General features: G+C 41.2%; 1 protein-coding gene across 4 annotated transcripts in view; it reads left to right on the top strand.

The window, feature by feature from the left end:
* The window catches only part of Mid1 (calcium-permeable channel component Mid1), a 40,425-nt gene extending 16,339 nt beyond the window's left edge, over positions 1-24,086 (top strand). For all 4 annotated transcript variants that reach the window (XM_036813220.3, XM_036813219.3, XM_036813223.3 and 1 more), the window contains exons 3-6: positions 775-1,515; positions 18,353-19,005; positions 19,739-19,896; positions 19,957-24,086. In XM_036813220.3, coding sequence (XP_036669115.2) covers positions 775-1,515; positions 18,353-19,005; positions 19,739-19,896; positions 19,957-20,969 — 2,565 coding nt within the window. In that variant the 3' untranslated portion in view covers positions 20,970-24,086. The remainder of the gene's footprint in view (positions 1-774; positions 1,516-18,352; positions 19,006-19,738; positions 19,897-19,956) is intronic.

Raw genomic sequence — 24,086 nt, 5'->3', positions numbered from 1 at the left:
ATTTTAAACCTAAGGTTATCTTTAGTATCTGCTTAGCACTTTCCCACTAAAAGATTAAATGTCATATAAAATCTAGACTGCAAATCTCTGGCTAAGTGTTCTCTTCAATTGTCAGTCTTAAATCTTGGTTGCAAGCTCTTAAATAAGTCGTTTTCTAGATCTTAAAGTTTTATTATTCTGAATTTACTGTCTCTTTTATGTCATTTTCATATGCGGTGTCTTCTAAGTGGCAAGCTGAGAATAAGATATTATCATTATTTTAAATGGTGGAAAGTATAAGATTTTAAAGATTGTGTTCTTAGGAAGATGGTCGATTATAACTAATATCTAAAGATTTATTTTACCAAAAGAACATTTGTACTGATTTCCGATTTCAATTTCTATGGCATTTGATTTTATGTATTATTGAATTGTTAGAAATACATCTATAAGTGGGTTACAAGATAATGTTCTTAGAAAGATGAAGGATTATATATGCTATTTTACTAAAAGATATGGTTTTTGCCTGATATCCAATGATTTCGGATTAAGCATACGATATTTCAAGAAATAATCTTTATTATTGTATTATAATTACAATACCTCTTTCCCTGGAAACAATATTAAAATATAATAAAATTGTAAGAAAAGGTAGAGTTCCTAAAATAAAGTGTATGGTGTGTCCTTTTTTAACTAAAGAATTGAGTATTTTATAACGTTCCCATTACCCCAATATAACTTTCCCCTATAAACAAGATTACTAACCTCCAATTCCCACCCCTCTTTCCTCCACAGGGTCAGTGCTCGGCTGGAACACTGCCCATGGCCTGGGTCGATGAGGGACCCGGGCCCCCAATCTGCCCCCGATCCTGCGCCGAGCAGCAGCAACTGAAGCCAGCGGCCTCCAAGGCGAAGCGGAGTGCCACCAGTAACAATAAAGTCAAGTATTTCGTAAACTATAAGACAGCCCAGATGCGTTTGCGCCGCGGTGGGGACTACGCGATGGACGCCACCGAGAGCAATTCCCCGCTGCCGCCGGGCACCAGTAGCAGTAGCGGCAGCAGCAGCAGCACCACCACCACCGACGACCAGGACGTGGACGAGGATGTGTCCTCCACCACCACCACCACCGAGGAGGTGGTGCCGGAGCCAACGCTGTCCTACAGCCATCTGCATGCCCAGGAGCCACTCCAGGAGCCGGTGGAGGAGGAGCAACAACAGTGCCTTGAATATCTGGGCGATTCCGCCGAGTCGAGTCCGCAGCACCTGTGCGGCCTCCAGTCACCTGGCCATCTGCTGGAGCGGCTGAGGGTGCTGCGGCTGCGCAACTGCTGCGAGAGGAGCGTCTTCAGTGCCCTCCACACGTTGGCCCTAAATGCCAGCCTCTCGGACCGGCAGGAGTGCTTCCGCGTCCTCAGCGATCTGCTGGACGTGGACAACCTGGCCAACAGGATCACCTGCGAGCTGGCCGAGATCCTCTTCCGCTTCGACTGCCGGCAGGTCTACTCGCTGATCAATCAGTGCGACGATTGCAAGGTGAGTTTGGTTTACTTTCCCTCTTAAACTCCTTGGGCTCTTAACCCATCTAATCCCCGAACTTCCACCACGCCCCATTTCGAACCACCCCTTTAACCCAATTAAGCCCAAACCTCATTCGCTTTCCACTTTGGGCCAGGCCGAAACCATTCCGCACCGCGTGACATTTTTAGCTGCTCATTAATTATTAAAGTTGAGCTGCGAAAAAAGGGAAAAACTGAGAACAAAACCAAACGAGAAAGGCCCTAAAACAGCGGTTGTGCACTGGGAGAAAAATGGCGGAAATGAAAAATCATAAAATTATTAGTTACGAATTTTTTTTGATCTGAAAATAACATTAATTTTATTATTTTTATGATAAAGAAATGGAATAACCGTTATGGGAAGGCTTATATTTTTCGATTGGAGAATTAAAGTTATTTTCTAACTTTTACTCTACTTATATAAAAGTGGCAAGATATTCTTAGTTTTTCTACCAATTTGAAAAAGTTAAAGTTAGTTCAATGCGGGATTATAAAACCGATTAAAAGAAGCTTTCCTTTTTCTTGTTATGTTAGTGTTATATAATCCTAAGTGTGATTTTTATGATATCGAAATTAAAAAACTCCCATTTTTGATCCCTGGTATTTACATTTTTGAGTACTTAACCGTAAATCTTGTCTATACTTGGATGTGGATATTATATAATAGTTATGGATAAGTTATTTTCTTAGAAATATGAAAAGAAATGTTTAAGGTTTTAATGTTTTTAGTAACAGGCTAAAATAAAAAGTGGAATTAGGAAAGATTTTTGTTTTCAGTGCTTGACCAAGGGACCATAGCTAAGCTCCTAAGGTCTATGAGTTTATCTATTTGTCAGGGGTTCTCCAACCCCACATTCTCCCAGTGAAGACCTCCCAGGGCAAAGCGAATGTCAAAAATAGTAAGCTTTAATCCTCGCAGGGCAAAACCTTCTTTGCATTTAAAATGGCCAGTCCTGCCATCTGCTATTCTCTCAGTGCAGAACTCATTGAGGGCTCATGCCGCTTTTGGCCCATAACCGAGTCAGGACAGGACAGGACTCTTCGGCCAAGGATTCATATTTCAGACTCGTAATTATGGGCCAGGATGGCGAGACGCAGGACGCAGGACTTCGCGCTTGCGGTTAATTTGTGGCACTTAAGCTCGCCTGCAGTTTGGTCCATTTTGGCCACATAACAACACCAGATTTTCAGATTTTCAGGTTTTCAGATTTCGGTTGCATATTTGATGTCTGTTCCATATAATTGGTAATTATTCGTCGAGTGCCGGCCAGAGATTCCTTGCCTTAACCTGAAAACCTGAAATGAAATCGCTGAAGGGGCGAATGGGGCTGAGGGGGCGGGGCTGGCGAAAAGCTGGCTCTGCTAAAACAATGACTACGCTAATGAGGGTCTCTGTGGGTAAAGGAAAAACCTTTTGAATACTGCAAAATCTCTGAGAGAGCAGTGGCGAATGGAGGCAGTAAAAAAAAAATAAACTGAAAACAGAAAACAGAAATGTGAATTGCGCTGATTAACAAAACTTGAGGCAAATGCTAAGCAGACGGCAACAAAACAACAACAACAACAACAACTGGGGCCAAAAATACACAAGATGTGAGTGGAGAAATGGGGGGAGGGGGGGGGGGGGATGGGCTCAGGTGGGTGGTGTGGGTGGTGCAGGTGGCAGGTGCTAGGGGCAGACATATGTACACACACAAATTTAAATTTAAATTACGCATACGCCTGGTGGCACCCATTTAATGCGCTGTGCAGCCACAGAGGCAACAACAACAAGGGCTTTAAACTAACCGAAGGATAGGGATTGCAGGGGGGGGTGAGAGAAAAGGGGTTGGAGAAAGGAGAAAGCAGCACAGAGAATCAGAGCAGAGAATCTCCAGCAGCAGCCTTAACATAATTCTAGTTCGAAAATGGCTCTCTCCAGCTGGAAATCAGTCAGCAGAGAGCTCCTGAGAGTTTTCCAGGACCTCTTTCTCTCTCTCTTGCGGTGTCAGCAGGACACGCTCTCTCTCTCTCTCAACCAGCTTTCCTGGCTTTGGGGATTCTGCACAGTTTTTCGCAGTTTATATAAGTTTCAACAGGCCAATGTTTTGTTACAAAATTCCACAAAAATAAATAAATATACCTAATTCTAACCATTTTATATTTATAAGTAAATAAACTCCTTAAGCCTTTAATTATATAATATTTGTAGCTTTAAAACCTAATTTTCCCCAGCTAATAGTTGCGAATTTCCAGCAGAAACATTTGAATTTTCAACTGCGCGCGCCTTGCTCGTCCTTTTTCTCTCTCTTGTTGGCCATTCAGCATTCAGTTCCTTGGCTTTTCTTTTCCAAGTGCCAGATTCCAGTACAAAACACGTTTTTGCACATGGCCCGAACGAAAGTTTGGACTTAACCCCGCCAGTATCGCTGGTATCAGTATCACTGGGCGGCGCTATCACCCATGGTCCAGTTAACCGATTTAAATACCCATTTAAACGGCTCTGGCCGGGGGGGATTGCATATTTATATTAATGATTACTCACCTTTCTGCACCGCAAAACTCTACTAATTAGTCGCAAAGGGCTTGACATTGCGGCCAACCGCAGAGGGAAAACCCATTGGCCGGAACCGAGCCTCAAGGCAACGTTTTGTGTCCTTAGTTGCGGTTTGGAGAACAGTTTTGGGTGCAGCACACCCCATCCTGTGAGCCCCTCGAAAGCCAAGAAGTCGTTGATGGTCCCATCATTGCGGCAATTCGATTATTTTTGCCATATTTGTGGATATTATAATGGTTTTTAAGGGCGGCACTTTGAGGGGGAAATATTATATTGATGGAGGGAAAGTGCTCTTTGCTACCCGACCCTTCAATAAAGTGGTTATCAAAGTTCGCAAGTTATTTTGTAGAATACTAATAATGAATTTTTATATATATTTATTATATTATAGTTGAAACTACTTGTAATATTTAAATATCATAAAATTCAGGTAATGATTGTTAATGTATTGTGCAAACTTGCAACCAAATCAAACAAAAATCCAGCTGATAATCAAAAATCAGCAGGCTTAATTAAATGCAGCAAAAGGACCCATAAATATTTGCCACTTTGCTCAAAACCCAATTAAGTCGCAAACGAATGAATGGCAAATAGATGAGCATGCCAAAACACATGCATATTTATGAGATAACTCTATTATGCACAAAGCCACAATGAAGCATTGACCTCCTGAGCCAGCTCTGAACCGAAACTTAAACTTCACCTGAGAACAATAGAGTCAAAGTGCAAGCTTCTTGCGGGTTCCGATTAATTGAATCAATTGTTTAGTCAAGCTGTGTGGGGGTATTTGTATATATTTTCCAAATTGGCTTGCTGAGTGGGCGTAAAACCTTTATCGGTATTTGCTGTTCATCATCATTGTTGGCTGGCCATAATCTATTTCCATCGAAGATTTCGATTTCGATTTGATGTGTAGGATTTTCGTTATTCTTCCCCGCCATCACCGCCATCATTTTTGTTTCATATACTTGGTGGCAGTGTGTAAATTTGCATTTTACATATAGACACATATCACATAACCTTACGTCATCGAAGGAGCTTATGGGTGATGGTGATGGCATAGGGATTGGTTTTCTATAGCGGGATCCTTTGTCGGCGAAAGAAAATTGTCAAAAGCGGAAGTAGCGTAATTTCATAAATGATTGATTACAAACACTTTACACGCATTCTCACTTATGTACGCCAATCACACACAGCCGCCTTCGCCCACACACACACAGAGACACATGCATATCCTGCCGCAGGATAACGCTCTCTTTCTCTCTCTCTTTCTGCCACATATTTGCTTAGGTGTTTGGGCCATAAACGATTTGTTGCTGTTGTCGCCTGGCGACAGCTGACAACACTGAGCTGAATTACACTATAGCCGCGTTTTGTTAGGTCCGCTTTGCACTTCTTTATCCTCCCACCTCGAGGTCCTTCATGTCCTTTCCCCCCCCCCCCCCCCCCTCTTTCACACACCCCCTCCCCCTTTGCGGCTGGACACATGTGTGCGACGACAGGCAGGAGAAAAACTTTCTGTGTTCCAATAATCTTTTTCCCCCTCCATTTGTTTCCACCTTTTTTTTGCATTGGCATTTGGCTTGGCTTTCCTCCTGCCGGTTATCCTGGTTATCCTCGTCCTCGTCCTGGCCGCCTCCTTCGCAGCTTGCCACTTTGTGCAATCTAGCAATTTATCGAGTTCTGCGTGGGCGCCGCATCTTCCAGATTATAATCCTGCCCAGGGTGAAAGTGGAGGTTGTAGCACTGGAAGCAGCTGGCCCAGGACTCCAGATTGATAGATTTCACTTTGCGGTGCACGGTGGATTAGGGAAAAAGTTGATTTAGCCGAGATTCCTGGGCAAGATGGGATCTCCCTGCTGGGTTCTATAAATATTCTGGGAAGAAGTTGGCCAGAAAGTCAAATAAATATCTTTTAAATAGGTTTTGGACCTTTTTAATGGGTACTATCTGGCCACCTCATTTTTGGTTGATTTAGATTTCGAGGAAAGTCATTCCTAATATGGATAAATGCTGGAAAGTTGGTATACCATCAGATCTAGGTTTTAGATGTAATAATATATGGCTTTGGAATAAAATTTGTTAGGTATTATAACTAGAAATATGTCGTTTTGTAGGTTTGGTATACCATCAGATCTAGACTTTAGATGAAATAATATGTGGCTTTGGAATACAATTTGTTAGGTATTATAATTAGAAATATGACGTTTTGTAGGTTTTAATCATACTAGTTTCGTTTTTTTTTTTATAAAAGGGGTTTAGCTAAAGTTCTTAACTTCAAATTGTATACCAATTCCAATGGGGTACAGATAAGAAAGTCTTGATAATGGCTACAATTGATGCTTTCTCCGCTTACCCAGCAAACGTCATTTGGGTCACATTCCCCACTTCACATTCCCGCATATCCAGGCCATATAAAACTTTCTCCCCTGATTAGCTCCAGAGAACCCCCTTGAAAACCAGGAGCAACTTTCGTTTTTTGGTCCTCTGAATTATTGCGTATACGCCATGTAGGCTGAGTTCTGGGGGAAAAGTTTCGTTTCGGTTAAGGGATCTCCTCTTCGGCAAATGAATGGCGCAATGCAGCGCAAAATTGGCCAATTCGGGGAGAAAGAAGAAGCAGAAGGAGCGCTAATGTGACCAACGGAAGAGGAAGAAGAAGGAGCAAGTTGGGGGGGGGGGGGTTGGTACATCAAGCAGCAGCAAACGATTAATCAATAAAACGAAGCCTGATGAGCAGGACACAGACAGGCGGACCGCAGGACAGACAAAAGGGTAGCAAGGGCAGCAGCTGCTCCTTGGGGTCCTGCCGAATCCCCCCCCCCCCAAACATCCTCCTCCTCTCTCCCAAAACCCCCTCCCCCCTGCGAATCCCCTCCAGCTTCGGGTGAGCTGCTCCCACGTTGACTGACAAGTCTTTGTGCAAACAGACGCACAATCCCACTCACAAACACACTCGCAAATAGGGACAACACACACACACACACACACGCACAGAGACTCCTTGCTGACACAATATGAAAAATGTTTTTTTTCCCTCTTTCCAGGGGTTGTGGCGATTGGTGGCGGGGGGGCGGAGGTTTGGGGCGGGGCGGGGCATGTTCGTAATCCACAATCGACAAAGATAAATCGCTTTTAGTGTGCTTCAAAGCATTTATTTAAATTTACGCTAGCTCTCTGTTTCTGTTTCTGTCTCACCCGCACTGTCTGTCACCTCGCTCTTTCTAAACAGATGCACCGAGAAAAAAAGGTGTAAGTTGATATGAGGCCTATTCTGATTTTATTTTGTGTCCTAAGATTTCACAGATTTTCTAGTCAACCAAATTAAATATCCAAGTTTTTCTTTTAGGGGCTGACAATAACAGATACTTCAGATGTTAGTTTTAAAATCACTACTATGATTTCTATTATCGAATCTACAAAATAACGTTCCTTTTACTCTTATCTACAATTTGTTTGTATAAATATAATATAATTGAACTCAGAAAATAAAGAAAACTTTATTAACTCGTGCCTTAATACATGTAAAATGAAAAGTCTTGAATAAGTGTTTTAGTTCTTTCGGAAGATTTGCCGATCTTTATAAGAAAAGATTTTTAAAGAATAACTGGAATATTAAAATAGGTATTTAAAAGAATATAGAATAAATAGAATAACCCCTTAGAAATTATGAGAATTTGAACTACAATACTGAAATTCTTATAATATCACAATTTTATACCAAAATGATTGATCAAAATCAAACATTGTCATATAGTCTAGTAACCTGATGCTATTTTTTCCCTGTGCAGTCGGGAAAAGCTGAAAATTGAACCCGAAAACGAGACTAGAGAAGAGGCCAACAACGGCCGATGAATTATTTGCGGTTTTCGCTGCACGCTGACGTCATAGATACGCGTCTACGACAAGTTAAGCTACCCTGCAACACACTCCACTCAACGCCCACTCGCAGGACAGCAGTTCCAGGACTCGGGATTCTGGATGGAGGTTTGTGGATAGCCCACTCCATCGACTGGTAGCAGGCATTAGCGTCATTCATACTTTGGGACCAGCTTCTTCTTAGCGCTCAGCATGTGAGCCGCCTCCCAAAATTATGCCACACCCTCCATGCACGAGTGTGTGTGAGAGTGTGTGTTAGTTAGTAGTGGTGTGTCTGCCTGGGAGAGGGTGTTTAACAGCCCGTAATGGGCTGCCAATGACTCAGCCTCGACCGAAGCCTAATGAGCAAATTAGTCGGCTAGGAATTGCTTTGTGTTGGAATCTATCCGAAATATAGCTCTGTCTTAAATGAATAGCTGTACAGGCTATAGTTTTAGCCAACAGATTAACCTTGACAGTGTTTCTGCATATATGTTAATATTTAATAGGCATCTATGTTATTAATTTTAGTGGCCTATTAATTAAATTCAAGTTGTACAACTGCATACTTTTAGGTACTATTATAGGTTTCTTAACTAACTTCATCATTCATCTTTACTAACTAACCCGATAAATAATTTTAATTCCATAATGTTGTATTAAAGTATACAAAATACAATCTTATATAAAAGGGGAAAACATTTTATAAGGGAAGATTCCTAATCCATATTTTCCGCCCTGAAAACGTAGTATTATCGCCGAGAAAACTAGAAATAAGGTCAGAATATGGAATGTCATACCTTGTCAAGCTCGTAATTTGATTTATAATCGATTGGCATTCAAATCTAGAATTTTTTATTTTTGGGAATTTTTTTCAAAAAACCATGAGTAACCCCTTAAGAAAAATGACAAATTTGATCAAAAAATGTTTTTCAGGAAAGGGATGGGGATCGTTAGCTTATGTTGTTAGCTGCTTGAAACAGTAGGTCTTTTTGCTGTGCGCCTTGTTTTGACCGAGTTACGTCTGAAAACCCCCTAAAATAAGGGGTATTTTAGTCTAAAGTTCTAGTCCTTATTTCCCACATTAAATCTCAGAACAAGGAATGCCATACCTTGCTGAGCTCGTTTTTTGATTACTCGAAAGATGAAGCAACTTAAGTTCTTTCAATCCTTGAGTGTTGTTTGGCTGAGATTCCCGTGAATATCCACTGAACACCTCCATAAAGTATCCATATAATGGGCGCCCATCCTCTCGCTTATTTACATATGTGTGATTTATTGGGTCCGACATGGTTTGATGGGAATTTCCGCGTCTTATTTTTAATTAAACTTTCAATTCATATTTGCCGTCAGTTAAGCGGCTTTCAAGGAATTGCGCATGCTGCATATCTGAAATATGGAACATACCCAGCCCGACTGAATGTCTTTTTAGCCCATTGGCATGGCTGCATTCGGAATTCTGCATTCTTCTCGATGAAATGTTGCAGACGTGGCTCACACACACTCACTCACACTCGTTTTGCGAAATCGACTGACTTCGCCCAACACATTGAGCATTGAGCATTGAGCCCGGCTTGCGCATTATTTACTTGTGTGCGCCACTGGCATCCGTATCCATTGTATTTGAATTGTCAAATCAGTGGCAGTGGCCCAGGGGCGGAGGCACAAGGGGGGCGCCACAGACGGGGGCACAATGGCCGACGATAGACGATAGGAAGTGCATAGACAAACAGGCGGGGCAACCCATCCTACGGGTTTCTATCAGCGCCCTCAACGGCTGACTGACTCAACCGGACGGAAGCTGCAAAATAAACTAAACATTGCATTTACGCGAAATAAGGCGGTTGGAAAGTGCAGCTCCATGGAAAGCTTAAAGCAGATGCAGAGACAGAAAAATCATATGTTACATAATACCTATTGAATATATTCTATTCTCATTCGGTCCCAAAATCAAGATACTTTTTAAAAGAAAAGTTAAAGATACCTCATTATCCTAACTCTGTACTTTGTATTCCTTTACAATAATAAATATAACCAAATAAGCTTGCTACTACTCTGAATTTCTTGAATAATATATATATGCGCATACTTTTTGGCTTATCTGATAAGATTTTAAATCAGCAATATTTCCTACCTTCACCCAAAATCAAGAAATATTTTTTTACCGAAAAGTAAAGAAACCAATTTATCCTAGCTCTGTGATTTCTGGTTATAAATTTACAATAATAATAATAATTAATTACCCTGAATAGCTTGCTACTAGTCGGAATATTCAGAAGAAAATATATAATTGCATACTTTTTGGCTCATTTTATAAGATTTCAAATCACCATATTTTCACTATGTTATATTTGCAGAGCTGTAAAAGTTATAACGTTCCTGTTTTTAAAGAAAAGTCAAGAAACCGAATTTTCCTAGCTCTGTAATTTCTGGTTATTTCTTCAGAGTAATAAGACTGACTAAATACCCTGAGTAGCTTGCTACTAGTCTTAATTTCCAGAATAAAATACAAATTGCATACTTTTTGGCTCATTTTAAGGATTTCCAATCACCTTATTGGCACGTTGCTCATCTTTGTTATGTTTGCCGAGGTGTAAATGCTATAACCTTCCTTTTTTCAACTGTTTTAAAATAAATCGTTTGTTTTTCGGCACATATTAAATCCCTAGTTTCTTAATTGGTCCAATGAAACCATCTTTCCGGGGACATCCGATCTAATTAAGTGCCAACTAATGTGTTTGCCCGTACTCCGGTGGACAACTCGACTGGCTCGTTAAAGGGAGCACAAAATGCTAATTAGAGAGCCCTGCGAAATGGAAATCCCTCCGCCATATCCTATATAATATATATTATAACCCCTTTAAGTGTCCACATTATCTGTTTGAATATACAGACTAGTGTGTGTGTTTGCTTTAATGTTTATGCATGTATGCAGCGCAGGGTACATAAATTCCAACACTTGTCGGCCAACATATCCGTCATAAACATTTCACATCAGCCACAACGTAAATTTCACTTAAATATGCAAATTTCTTTTCCCCTCTAAAGGAACACACACATACTAACACACGAGAGAAAAGAGGGGGTCAGGGGTTGACATTTCAACTGTTTGTCGCGTTTGACAAAAAATGATTCAAAAAGCGAGTGAGCTTGGGACTCAAAGCAAACACGTTAATTGAAAAATTTACCCACATTCCGCATCCGCATCCGGGTATAAAAATGTATATATGTATATATGCAAGAATGTATATTTACAATAGCAAATGCAAATGTTGTTGGCCAGTTATGACAGGCAATTAAATTTCGACTATGGCAGCATTTTGTTGCCCAATTAGCCGAGTCTGCCAGCGATTTATAAGTGGCCAAAAGCAGCAGGAGGAGGTGTAGGAGGAGCAACAACACTTTCGGGTTGACAACAGACAATTATGAAAAGCTCAGTGACTGAGGCTGAATTTCAACAAATGTGCCAAAAAATGTCCATGATAATTTGGGCCGACACCCTTTTAAACACTCATCCTCCCCGTTGTCCGCTGTCCGTTGGCCTTGTTAAAGCGCCAACAGCTCTGGCATTTTGTTATGGGATTTTGCGGTTTTAAATTTTGTATTTGTCGGATGCAGCACGTAGTAGGGTTGGGGAAATGGTATAATGGTATAGCGAGGACAGGGGACAGGGGACAGAGGAAGGGGTTCCTATCAAGAGTACCCGAGCTTTATGCGCTGCACTCTGTAGGTAACACGTGACCGTGTGGCAAACAAAACAAACGAAGCAATGAACCGGGCAACGAAAGGGAAACAGAAACCAGTAACACAGAAAGAAAGTGCTGACGACGACGAGGGGGGATGGTTCTTCTTCTAAAAGGGGTTTTCCGAGGTGTGTGTGGGGGGGGGGGGGATACACATAATGGCCCTTGCAAGCTGCAAAAACCGCACGGCAAGAAAGAAAGGGGGAGCCACACACACTCACTCTCGCCGAATGGGTGGAAAATAAAAGTTTATCCTTGGACCAGCGGCAGAGGCATTACTTAAGAGCAGAGCACGCTGTGTGTTCTGCTTATTGCCATAGCCAATGCGACAACACGTGCCACAGTTGCATAGTTGCCAGCACCAGTTTCCCCAGAACCAGAACTACCATTTCCACAGTTGGTCAAGTGCGTTGGCGTGGCCGAGGAGCCACTGTGGCCAGGCCACTTTGAGCTGGTTAACAAAATAAGCAGATGCACACCCAAACCCCCGGCCGAAATAGTTCAGCGGGTTTTCACTAGCCCATTGTAAGGATATCTGTTTGGTTTTAATACCACACAGTTGTTCCAGTGAAGCCATATTTTATTTCTGCTGAAATGTATACCAATTATATTGTCTATATTTCTTGGAAACTTCTAATTTTTATTTTTCCTAGGAATACTGGGGCGTTGTGTAAACACCTGTAAAGGTGTCGAAAAGTATGCAATAAAAAATACCGTTGGTCATTGGAATATTGTTTTTGTATGGTTGTGTTTTCAAAACCATAGTAAATAGTTCAGCGGGTTTTCACTGCCCCATTGTAAGGATATCTGGCTAAGTTTGGTTTTAATACCACACAGTTTTTCCAGAGAAACCATATTTTACTTCTGTTGAAATGTATACGAATTATATTGCCGCTACTTCTTGGAAACTTCTAATAATTTGTGTATTTCTCAGGAATATTGGGGCGTTGCGTAAACAATTATAAAAGTGTCGGAAAGTATGCAATACAAAAGAAAGTTATTGCTCATTGGGCTATCGATTTTTTGTAGCATACTTTTAGACATATTTAAAAATCATTTTTGCAGGGTTACGTTTACCAGGGTATCTATTTCAGCAATGCCTAAAGTCATCAAAAAAAGGGTACATTTAAAGGTCTTATAAAATTTATTTAATTCGTTCTTCAAAAAAACCTTTCTCGATTTGTCAATCGTGACAAACGTAACTACTGCACAATACAATTTAATACACCCAACATATTTTTTCCAACCACAAAGCTTCCAATTGCACTCCCCATCACAATAAATTCCCTTCGAATTGTTATTATTGTTACTTGACATAATTGAAGTATTTACTCTGCAGAAACAATAACCAGGCGAAATTCGAATTTGCATTTAATGGCTGTAGAAATCATCGTTGATTGTTATTTATGGAGTGAATTTTAATAAATGTGTTTTAAATTTTGCACATGTAAGAATGTGTAGCACGCTTATGTGGGCCAGGCCAAAATACACACACATATATACCATTTCGTGAGCCATTATGCAAATTGGCAACAACATGGCAATGGCAAACGGACTGGGGCCCGAACCCAAGCGAACCGTTCCGAGGGCCAAAAAAGAGGGCCGAGCAGGCTGTAATGCCCGGCTCTTACTACTCATAAATCTACTGCAATGGTACAAATCAAATCATAACTTATTTGCATACATACGAGTCGGGCCTAGCAGCTGTACTTTCACTCTATGTGTGAAGGTCCCCCGAAATATACATATATAGTATAGTATACTATATATGTGCGCCATATCAATTACATTACATAGTCCTCTGGCCAAAGCATTTTGTGTGCTGCGCAAATCTTTGCCAAATTCAGTCACGTTTCCATAACACACTGACCAGGACCAGGATCTCGACCACAACAGCCAGTTGGCCAGTTGGCCAGTTGGCCAGTTGGCCAGAACCCACATGAAAGTGTATTAAATTCATGCTGAAGTTGGGACTTTTCGCCCACACCACATAGTGCTAGTTTTCGGTCGGAAGGAGTGCGCTTAGAAAGCCATAAAATATTTATGTCTCAGCCAGTTTGCGAATGAATTTGAAGGCCAATGCAGGAGCATAAACTTTGATACACTCAGCCGGGCCAATCGGCAATCGGCAATCGCCATTTGCCAATCGCCAATCGAATTGTGAATTGACTTGGGGCGAGTGGTGGGGAATCGATAACGCAAACAATATGCAAGGGCAAACAAAGTTGTTCTTGCTCTGTTCCCATTTTACTGGTCATCGTAAAGAGGTTTCCTTCATTCAATAGTTCTTGTTTTTTCAACGACCATAATTAAGCTCTGTTGACCAAAGCAAATAACAAGTTGCCTTTAATCGAAACAAAAATAAATCGATAAGCTAACATGGAAAATAGTTTTCTTTTAATCGTAAAAGCAAAGTATTTAGTTGGTGAATAAAAAATCAATTTAAATGGTATGTTTTTTTAAGGGAAGTAGGGTGCTTAAATTAATATATGCTAAGAAAAATAATCATTGTGATTATAAAGCTTGAAAACATTTTTTTTTAATCTGCAAATGAGAGATAACTTTTAATCGATAAACAAATAAGCTATTTACTCAGCCAAAGCCACAATAAAAACTGGGATAATTTTCGCCATGTTGTTTGGGTTGCGCCCTGTGGTTTATTTATATATTTATTATATTTTTTTATTACTCATACGCCTGGGCAATGTTTGCGTTATTTCTTTGGTTCAACGGCTTATGAAATTATGCTAGTAAAACCCGACTACGGCAATGGTAGCCATTTGAAAACTCGTAAATCAACCCACACGCAATGTCTGCTCCGTTTGGCAAATATAAAAAGAATTTCTTGCCCTCTTTCTTTTTGAAAAAGACGAACGAACGAACAAAAATTCAATTATTTGCCATATGAAACGGTCATTGACTGACTGATGGTCAGTGGCAAAGGTTGCTGCCGCCTTTGTTGTCGCCTTTCTATGGTTTCCATGGTGCCATGACCCCTGCCCCTTAACCCTTAGCCTGGCCATTAATGTTTACGAGGGAGCGAAGAAGTTGCAATATTTTCTTTTTTTGGGGGGCAACCATAAACGTTATTTCCATTGATATGGTATAGCTGGCTGTAAAATCGGCAAACTGTGGCTAAACTGGGTAAATATATATGCGAAATTAGAATTTCATCGCCTAATCTGAATTTCCAATTAAGCCCTGCTCATCGGATCCGGATACGCACACAACTGCGACTCATTATCGCGTATTGGGTTTCCAAAATTTTAAGCCACAATTCCACATCCTGTGTGCAATACTCTACACTCAGAAAAAGAAACAGGGACCAAAGGCTTGAAGGGGAGTCAAGCCCAGAATGGGTTAATATTTTTATTTCAAGAACGTTTTACTCTTAAACCATCATTTATCTAAGAACATGTTCTTGAACCAAAACTTAATTATGATTAAATTAAAAGCAATTTTTTTGTTATTCTCAAATATTCTTAAGCTTAATCGTTGCTTTGTTTCATTATTTAACTATACTCACTTTTTGTTAAAACTAACTCTAAATAATTGAAAAATGAATAAAGGTTTGTGGACAAAAATGTGTTTTTCTTAAGAAACCATTTTTGTGACAATCACAAGACCTAGACGAAATATCCTAAATCATTGTCAGAATTTAGCATGATTTTTTTTCTGAGTGTATGAGCTGTACGCCCATTTCCATCCGGCCAATCTGGGTGACAGGAGGCGAAGGACGAGGCGCGAAGGTCACACATCGATGGGCAGGCATAACTCCGGCTTATTTACTGCCCGCATGTGTGTCCTGCGTCCTGCGTCCTTTCGCCATCCGACCCCCTTTTCTGCTGCAGGCTGCACGCCCATGCTGATGCTGATGCTGATGGTGTCATGTCGGCGTAATGGCCGAAAAGGACGAAAATCGGGATTTTGCGTGCGGAATGACTTTTGCGCCCCGCATTTAAATGAAGGCAAGCTTAAATGGATTCCGTGTAGCTGCCGGGCATGAGTTTAAATCCACTTCTTCAGCTCGGATTGATTTTTGCAGCCCAGCTCCGTGCGAAAGTTGCCCCATCTCCAATTAACTTTGCACCTGTACCCGTGCACCCTCTAATTGAGTTCGCCCTTTGAGACTTTTTATTTTGGCGTCGGAATTCATTTAGTGCAGAGTGCAGAGGCGCATATGCGGCATATATGGCATATATGTATTAGAGCAGATGGGACAGGTCGGGCTCAAGTTATCCTCCACGTGCCACACGGCTTGGCTGCCACGACGGTTTCGCGGCGGAGAACACTACACGACGGTGTCCTATTAATGGGAAATACTTTTTTGTAATTAAATAATAATTTAGCAAGCGGGGGCTGGCGAGGATGTGATGACGAACCCGCCTACGCAGGCCAAAAGACCCCAAAGTTACCATGGCAACAGCAGTCCTTATATCTTTATATAGGTGCACAGGGAAAATTAAATTAATGAACTTATGCTGTGCACTTGAATATGTTTTTTTCTTGCCACAGAACTTGTTTTCTCATATAATCATTTCTATTTAAAGCACAGACTCACGTTAGCATTACTTTAAAAATTGTAGATACAATGGTCATTAAGTTAAGCAAATGGTTTTTAGTTATACATGAATAGTATATTATACTTAGAAGCAAACAAAAACGTAGTTATATTTACAATCCTAACCAATCCAATGGCTTTACGAATGTATTTTAGAAAGACAAGGATAATAATAACATTTTCCACCCCCATTTTCGCAGTGTACACACTCGTGGGTATATATTTATTTGCCAACGAGCATTTGTGGTTTAATATCAGACACTCGCTGAGTTTATGGGGTCGTTGTCTTTCATGGCCAAAACCAAATGAGTGTAGTTCTTCATGAACTACTCACCACTGTTTTGGCAATTCCACATGATTGGTGGTAACGTTCTACCGCGGACGATTAAACATTTAACTCCTTTTCCCGATTTAGAAGAAAATAAGTGGTTTTCGGCGCTTAAAACACAGTCTGGCCACCTCAGATAATGCCACATGCTGCTGCGGTGGTATAATTTTAGGTTTTTCTGGCCGCAAACACCATGGCCCGCAGTGACAGCGGCGGCAAACACAAACAATTAGCCTTGCCAGCTGCAGTTGGCCGCAGGGCAGCAGTGCGTATACGTGATTTATGAATGCGGTGCACGCTTTTGCGGTTATCATGGGTGGTGGGTAATATTAGAGCCCAAAATTAGGGGGGATGGATGTTAATTCAATTAGTTCTATGCTCTGCTTCGTTTGCATACGGCCTTTGCCCAGAAGTGCTTTGTCCCGGGCGCATACGAATTCGAATTCGATAATTGATTTAGACAATCAATGCACTTTGGCTGCACTTTAACCCGGGGCAATCAGGAATGTGTGGATAAATATTGAGCAGATTTTCTGCTCCTTTGCCTGTCCACCAGTCTGCATCACCATTTAGCATCTTCCCTATAAATGTGTATATATGCATAAACAAAAATCCCAATGACTTTTATTCCACTGCAGAGCAATGAAAACTAAAATTCCTCTACCTCTGGCCGGGTCGTCCTTGCAGGCAAATGTAATGGCTGTGCAGACACATTGATAGCCACAGAAATGTTGGCAAATAGCAAAAATTTCACCTGAACCAAATTTCTCTGCAGGCCTGCGAAGAGTTGTTTGTTTGGTATTTGCCTTTGACCAACAGTTATGGGGTTGGGGGTGCAAAAATTCCGAAAAAACTACTGCAATAGTTCTGACAGAATAGAAAATCACAACAAGAGAGCGCACCGGCAACAAATAGCAAACAGCAAAAATCAACAGCAGCAAAGAATAAGCAAAAATATTTTCCCTACCTTCCAACAAATTGGCTGCCAAATGAAAAAAGCTGTCGTTGGCAAGCGGAGGGAAATGTTGGGGAAAGTGTATGGACAGATAGATAGATAGATGGGTGCTGGGATGGATTCAAAATTAATATGTGGAGTGTGCATTCCATGGCGTATTCAACCATTCGAAGTTGAATTTGTGTAGTGCTGAATGGTGAAATTTCCATAACTGTTTATATAAACGCAGAGTATAAATACACAGAGCTTTGTGTGCACTTTTATAACAGTGGGTATGAAATTGATTCAGCAGATTTTTATAAAAATACGGATATCAGGAAAAATAAAATCTGACGAACTGTTTTCGACAGCTAATGCCCTTAACCAAAGGATATTCATATTTTTCTGGCATTTTTTTTCCACAAAATACAATTTTTGGTCAAATTTCACAATTTTGCATCAGCTTCCTTTGCATAAATGGGTCCAGAAGTTACAAATTCCAATCGATTGGAATTTTTTCAGTAGCTCAAAGGGATTTAAATTCCATATTTGAAATTGTTGCATTGTTTTGTTCTTGCATTGGCTTGGTATACATTTTCCAATAATAATAAACGGAAATTGGACGTAATAAGCCAACTGAAATCAATACAGATTCCTTAATATCATATAAAGCTTATCATCTCTTATGAATTCAGACAATATACATATATGACAGCACCCTAATTGAGCCTTAATTCAATAATATAAATTAAAGTTTCACAGCACAAAAGCGAACCCATTTCGATAGGAATAATTTAAATGTGGCCCAGGGACCTGTATAATTGATGAGCCTTTTCGTTCGCTTTGTTTTGCAGGAAGCATATCGTCGCTGGGTCTGCAGTACACTAGTGCCATATTTCGCCGAGCCAAAGGACGTGTCGCCGAAGCCAAAGGACGATGGCCAGGGAGGTCAGGGAGGTCAGGGCAAGAGCAAACGCTCGGCGAGGAGTGCAGAGGCGGCGGACGGAATCAAGCATAAATCTCTGAAATTAATCAGCAATAACAATAAATCAAATAACGGCAATAACATGAACGAGCGTCAGATTAATCAGAAGCATGACAAGAGCTCGACTGCGAAGGCGAACGAGAACCCAAACTCCAACGCGAATGCGAATGCGAAGTTGAACTCGAAAGCCAGCAAGGACATTGACCGCAGCGTGGAGGAGGCGATTGGCCGGGACCTGGCCCAGACATTCTTCGATGTTGTTGGCCTGTCTAAGCCACGGCCTGGAGCAGAAGTGGAGGTCCTGCCACATGACGAGCCAGGAGCAGGACCAGCATCCGATACGGACGCCGAGGATGCGGACAGGGATCGGAAAAGGGAGAGGAACAGGGACAGAAACAGGAACAGGGAGACGGACAGGGATACGCAGGCTGAGGCCGAACAACAATCCAATAATTTCATATCGACTGCCAATAATTCGGATCCCAGAGCCACGGATCCAGTGATATCAAAACTACAGAAGAGGTAAGTAAGATGGTTGAGCTATAGCTATATTTATATCTGAGCTACAACTACTTAGTTAGATGGTCTTTGTTAGTATATAAAACAAACAAAAAGAAAGAACCCATTTTATAACACAAATAAATATGTGCCAGTGTTAATAAAATAATAATAATATTACATTTAGAGCATTCCACTATGTTCCAGTGCTTGCTAAATTAGACACCTTATAAAACAATTTTTTAAAAGATTATTAAACAATCAAATTTTGGAAATCATAAGAGCGGCAACCATTAATTGCTAAGATAACATTCAAGAAATAAGAATTTTAGTAGGTACCTATGTTTTTTCAAGAGTTCCACTTCCTTTATAACTATTACAACATACAATTTGACTTTTTATAACCATTGAAATAAGCACCCCAGAAATATATGATTAGCACTAACTCATAGTTATCTATGAAATGGGTATTAATGACTTTACCTTTTTCCACCCTATAGATTAACATTTCCTTTATTCGCAATCATTTTGTAACGATAACCATTTGGAATTCTTATTATAATGCAGACTATAAAATGTTTTTGTGATTTTACAAAATGAATAAGACTAGTCTTAACTCATGGTTATCCATAATATCGTATTAATGGAATTAAACGATATTAAGCGTTAAGGATTTTTACAAAATGATTATGAATAGCCTAAAGTCATGGCTATCTATAGCACCCTATTAATTCCTACACCATTTTCTATCCCATAGATCAACACGCAAGACAGAGTTCCGTAAGCGCCGCCGAATCCGGCCGTGTCTGAGCGTCTGCCAAACCGTGGAACAAAAGTGCCCCTACCTGCTGCCCGCCGATCGCGCCCCCGCGCTGCCCACCCAATATGCCGGCGAGCCGACATTTCTCTGCCTAGGTGAGTGTTCTCTTTATCATATCATATATAGAAGATCTCATATAACCGAATCCCCTTCAGATCAAAACATACCCGAGACAGGGGCGCAGCTGGAGAAGTCGAGCTACGGGCCCAACGATTGCTGCTACAGCTACTGCAACGGACCTGCCTCGGGGATCTGCACCGTCTGCCAGGAGTTCAGCCAGCCGAGGACGCAGGAGGAGGAGGTCTCTGCCCAGGGGAACTCCTCCACTCGCCGGGTGCACAACATCACGCTCTCGCTGAGCTCCCATCCCGGCGAGCATGCCCGGGCCAAGAGCGTGGCTCTGGCCCTGCGGAACGTGACTCACTCTGGTGGCGATCCGGATGCCGTGGAGACGCTGCTCGAACGCCTGCCGTACTATGCCCGCCACGAGGGGATCTTCTACTACGACGAGGAGGGCGAGATGCCGAAGGCCTCCCTCTCCGGCGACTGTGCCGTCGTGCCCCCGGCGACCACGCGCTGCACCATTCCGTACTACGCTTCTGGGACGGACGGATCGGTGGCCAAGGCGCCCACGCAGCTGCTGGTCTGGCTGAGCGCCCTGCTCGGCCTGCTCAGCAGCTGTGGAGCGGCCCGCCAGAGGTGGAGCTGCCAGTGGAGCGGCGGCGGAGGAGGAGGATGTGGCGGATGTGGTGGCCACCGGGGTCGCAGTCGTCAGGCGGTGGCCTGCGAGGCCAGCTGCCACGAGCAGGAGTTGGTCAAGAGCAGGCGGACTCCCAGGACGACGGCTGCCAGGAAAAGGAAGGAGGCACCACAGGATAGCCAGCCAGTGCCCTCCAGATCCTGGCTGTGGCCCACCTCCTGGCATACTTACCGGCTGACCTGCAGCAAAGTGCGATACTTTAGTAGCCGGAGTAAGTTCAAAACTCAGTCCAGGCCCAGTCGGAGTGGCTCCACTAGCTTTAAGGACTCCGCCAGCGGACTCCAGTGGAGTCCAGTGGGGGCTGGGTGCATTAGGACTAGGAACTATCGCTACTTCTACTACTACAACTACAACATCAACGATTGGTGGCGGAGATGGTGGCGCTGCCTCAGCAGCGGCGCCTTATAGTGCCTGCGAAGGATAAGGAAGGGATAGAGAAGGGATACGGAAGGCATTCGGAAGGACTTCCATGACGACTCCCCTAGTGGACAGGCGATATACCAAATACTAATAATAGCTAAATCAGAATCGATGCATTATAGATGTGGCAATGGTCAAAACAAGAGACACACAGAACACAACACAACATTACACACACCAGATCCATGGATTACGAATTAAACGAAACGGAAAACAGAAACCACTTAAATATTTATGGTCCTCTTTCAAACGAAATAAAAACAAGCATGAATTAATTATAAATCTCTATTGAAACAAAACCAAAATAGCATATTTTATTACAACTAGAACAAAGAATATGAATATTTAATTAAACAAAAAGCAACTGCCACAAGAATAGGTTTTTTAGATAAACGATAACGGAAGTATAAAAGGAAACAAAAAAAAAAGAAGAACATTTAACAAAACGCATACAACTAAAATATAAAAGGGGATACCGACGGAAAATATAAATAGTTATTAATTTAATTACTGGCGAACAAAAATACGAAAAGTTTAGGTTAGCTATAAAAACCAAAAAAGACGAAAAGAAAAATCCAAATTTACTAGACTAACAATTTGAAGACGGCAACGGCGATTAGAGAAAGTAAAAGGGCGGAAAATTAAGACACCATTTCAGTCGGAAAACATCGTATAGGCCGCGTATCAACCACCTTTCAAAGAAAAAGCGAAACGTGAACTTTACTTAAATTAGTTTAAAGCGGTATATATATGCTATATATACCATAGTCAAGGTGGAAGCGATTTAATTAACAATTAAAACAATTAACGGGAATGGAAAACCAAAAGAAGCCGCAAAAGTGTCTAAAAACGTCTTTATTTAGTTTAAAAAAAGAATAAGAGTGGAAACGTAAACATTTGTATAATCCCAGAAAAAAACAAAAGAGCCAAAATGAAAAAGAGAAGAGTATGTAAAGCGCACAGTAAAAACGTATCTTTAAGATTCATCGACCGACATAGCGAATCTGCATTCTGAATCGGGTAAAAAACAGAAACGGAAACGGAAGCATTACCAGCATATAGAACCATGCGCCACATAGGTCATACATTTGAGTATGCATATATGAACGATAGATATAGTCAAACATGTGCAACGTAAGCCGCTAAATAAGATAGAGAGGCGTGGTCAGAAACCGAAACAGAAACAGAAACAACAACAATATACCTACTATATAAATACTAACAATGAATAATAATACTTTTTGTAATAAAGTGAACTCTATGTAGCGTATATATATATTAATTATATATATGAAATATATATATTTATATAATATATATTGTCTTAACAACTTATCGTACATAACTTGCAGCAAAAAATGAAAAACTATGAGAAAACAAAAGAACAAATAACAAAAACCGAAAACCGAAAACCAAACGAGAAACCCCGAACCCCTAACGGCGAAAACAAAACACGTAAATAATTAAGAAATATTGAAATAATTAGTCGTATTTGGTATTAACTAATTAACTATTAAAGTAAGAACTAAACAATTTGAGAGAACCCTCTGATAGAGCACACTCGCCCACACTCTCACAGATATAGGAAGACACCTTCTTTGAGCACTCCTAACGGTTCAGTTACAGTAAGTTTCCCCACCACCCAATCACTTCCGATCACCACCTGTCACTCCACTTCTTTGACAACCCCTCCTATGTTTCCGGAAAGGTGTTTTTTTCGATCTTCTTCTCTGAGGTCTATTATCGAACGGTTTAACCCACTGCAGGCAGTGTCGGAGTTACCAGGATTTAAGTCTATTAGGAATGCTCTTCCGTTGCTAAATCGGAATGTTTCCAGCATGTATTTCCACAACAAATTTGCATTACCAAAAACTGACGAAATTACTTTAGGAGGAGATAGGATAGCAGGATAGCAGGGCGGTATGGATTTTGTTAGATGTCGTAGTAGTAACGTAAACAATTTAACGAGCCTTCATTACGAACCCTCCATTTCTCTCCGATTAGCCCCCCCCCCCCCATATATCAATAGATCTTTGTAAATACAGATTACGTATGAGCAATTCGCCTCGTCTCCATCTGCACAGTCCTATCAACAAAAACGATCCATACAAGTATATCTTCCACTTCTCGCTCTTATGATTCCCAACCAAAGTTTCCCCTAATTGCGGTCATATGCGAAACTCTTTCCGTAACATATATAACAAATGTATATGAGTATATGAGGTGGCCAAACTTTTCACTTATTGGGGCGAATGCGTAACCTTTTCTAAGCAAACAAAACAACAAGGAGCGTGAAAGTAGGAGAAAGGCGGAACGACACCGTTATCAAACATTTCAATGGCGGAACGGAAGCGGAAACGGAAATGGTAACGGAAACAGAAACAAAACAGCAAAGGAACAGAGCAGAGTCAGCCGCTGGCACAAATTGCGCGCATATAGAATGCAAATTGTTATGAATTATTGTGTACTTTTGTAAAACTTTTTGATATATATAATATAGTTAACATGAATAGATGCCTAAATAATAATAAATTAAATGTTAATTTATTTAAATGTAAACAATAAATAGAGAAGGACACTGGAGTAGGCCGGGGCATCGGCATCGGTTTGTTTGGTTTTGGTTCGCAAAATCGTTGGCAAATCGATCCCAGAAACCAAATCCGATCCGATCCCCAGCATTAGCGTATGTACGAAATAAATTTTAGGCACCGGAAAACGAGGATCTTAACTCCAGATTCAGATTCGTTCCAGGATTTCCCAGGCGATTTCCCTTGTGCATAGCGAAACTAGTTGAATTGTGTACGTAAAGTGGGTAAAAGTCATAGCACCAGATCTAAACCATCGTACTTTGCAGTAGACACATCGCAGCGACACCATCTCATGCGATCCACACAAACACACACTTTCACACAATCGATACAAATTCAAATTCAAATTCAAATCCAAATCCGAATCAATAACCAATTAGCACGAATTATACAATAATTTTTGTAATTGATTAGCCGCTGCCACACAAACAAAAACGAAAATCGAAAACCAACAAGCAAAAAACAAAAAAAAACTCCGCTGCAGCGTACGCTAGCAATTATTTTTTACAAAAACCAA

This window comes from Drosophila suzukii, chromosome 2R, assembly GCF_043229965.1.
Source record: "Drosophila suzukii chromosome 2R, CBGP_Dsuzu_IsoJpt1.0, whole genome shotgun sequence".
Taxonomy (NCBI): domain Eukaryota; kingdom Metazoa; phylum Arthropoda; class Insecta; order Diptera; family Drosophilidae; genus Drosophila; species Drosophila suzukii.
The sequence above is the reverse complement of the archived record's forward strand: the minus strand, read 5'-3'. Positions and strand labels throughout refer to the sequence as shown.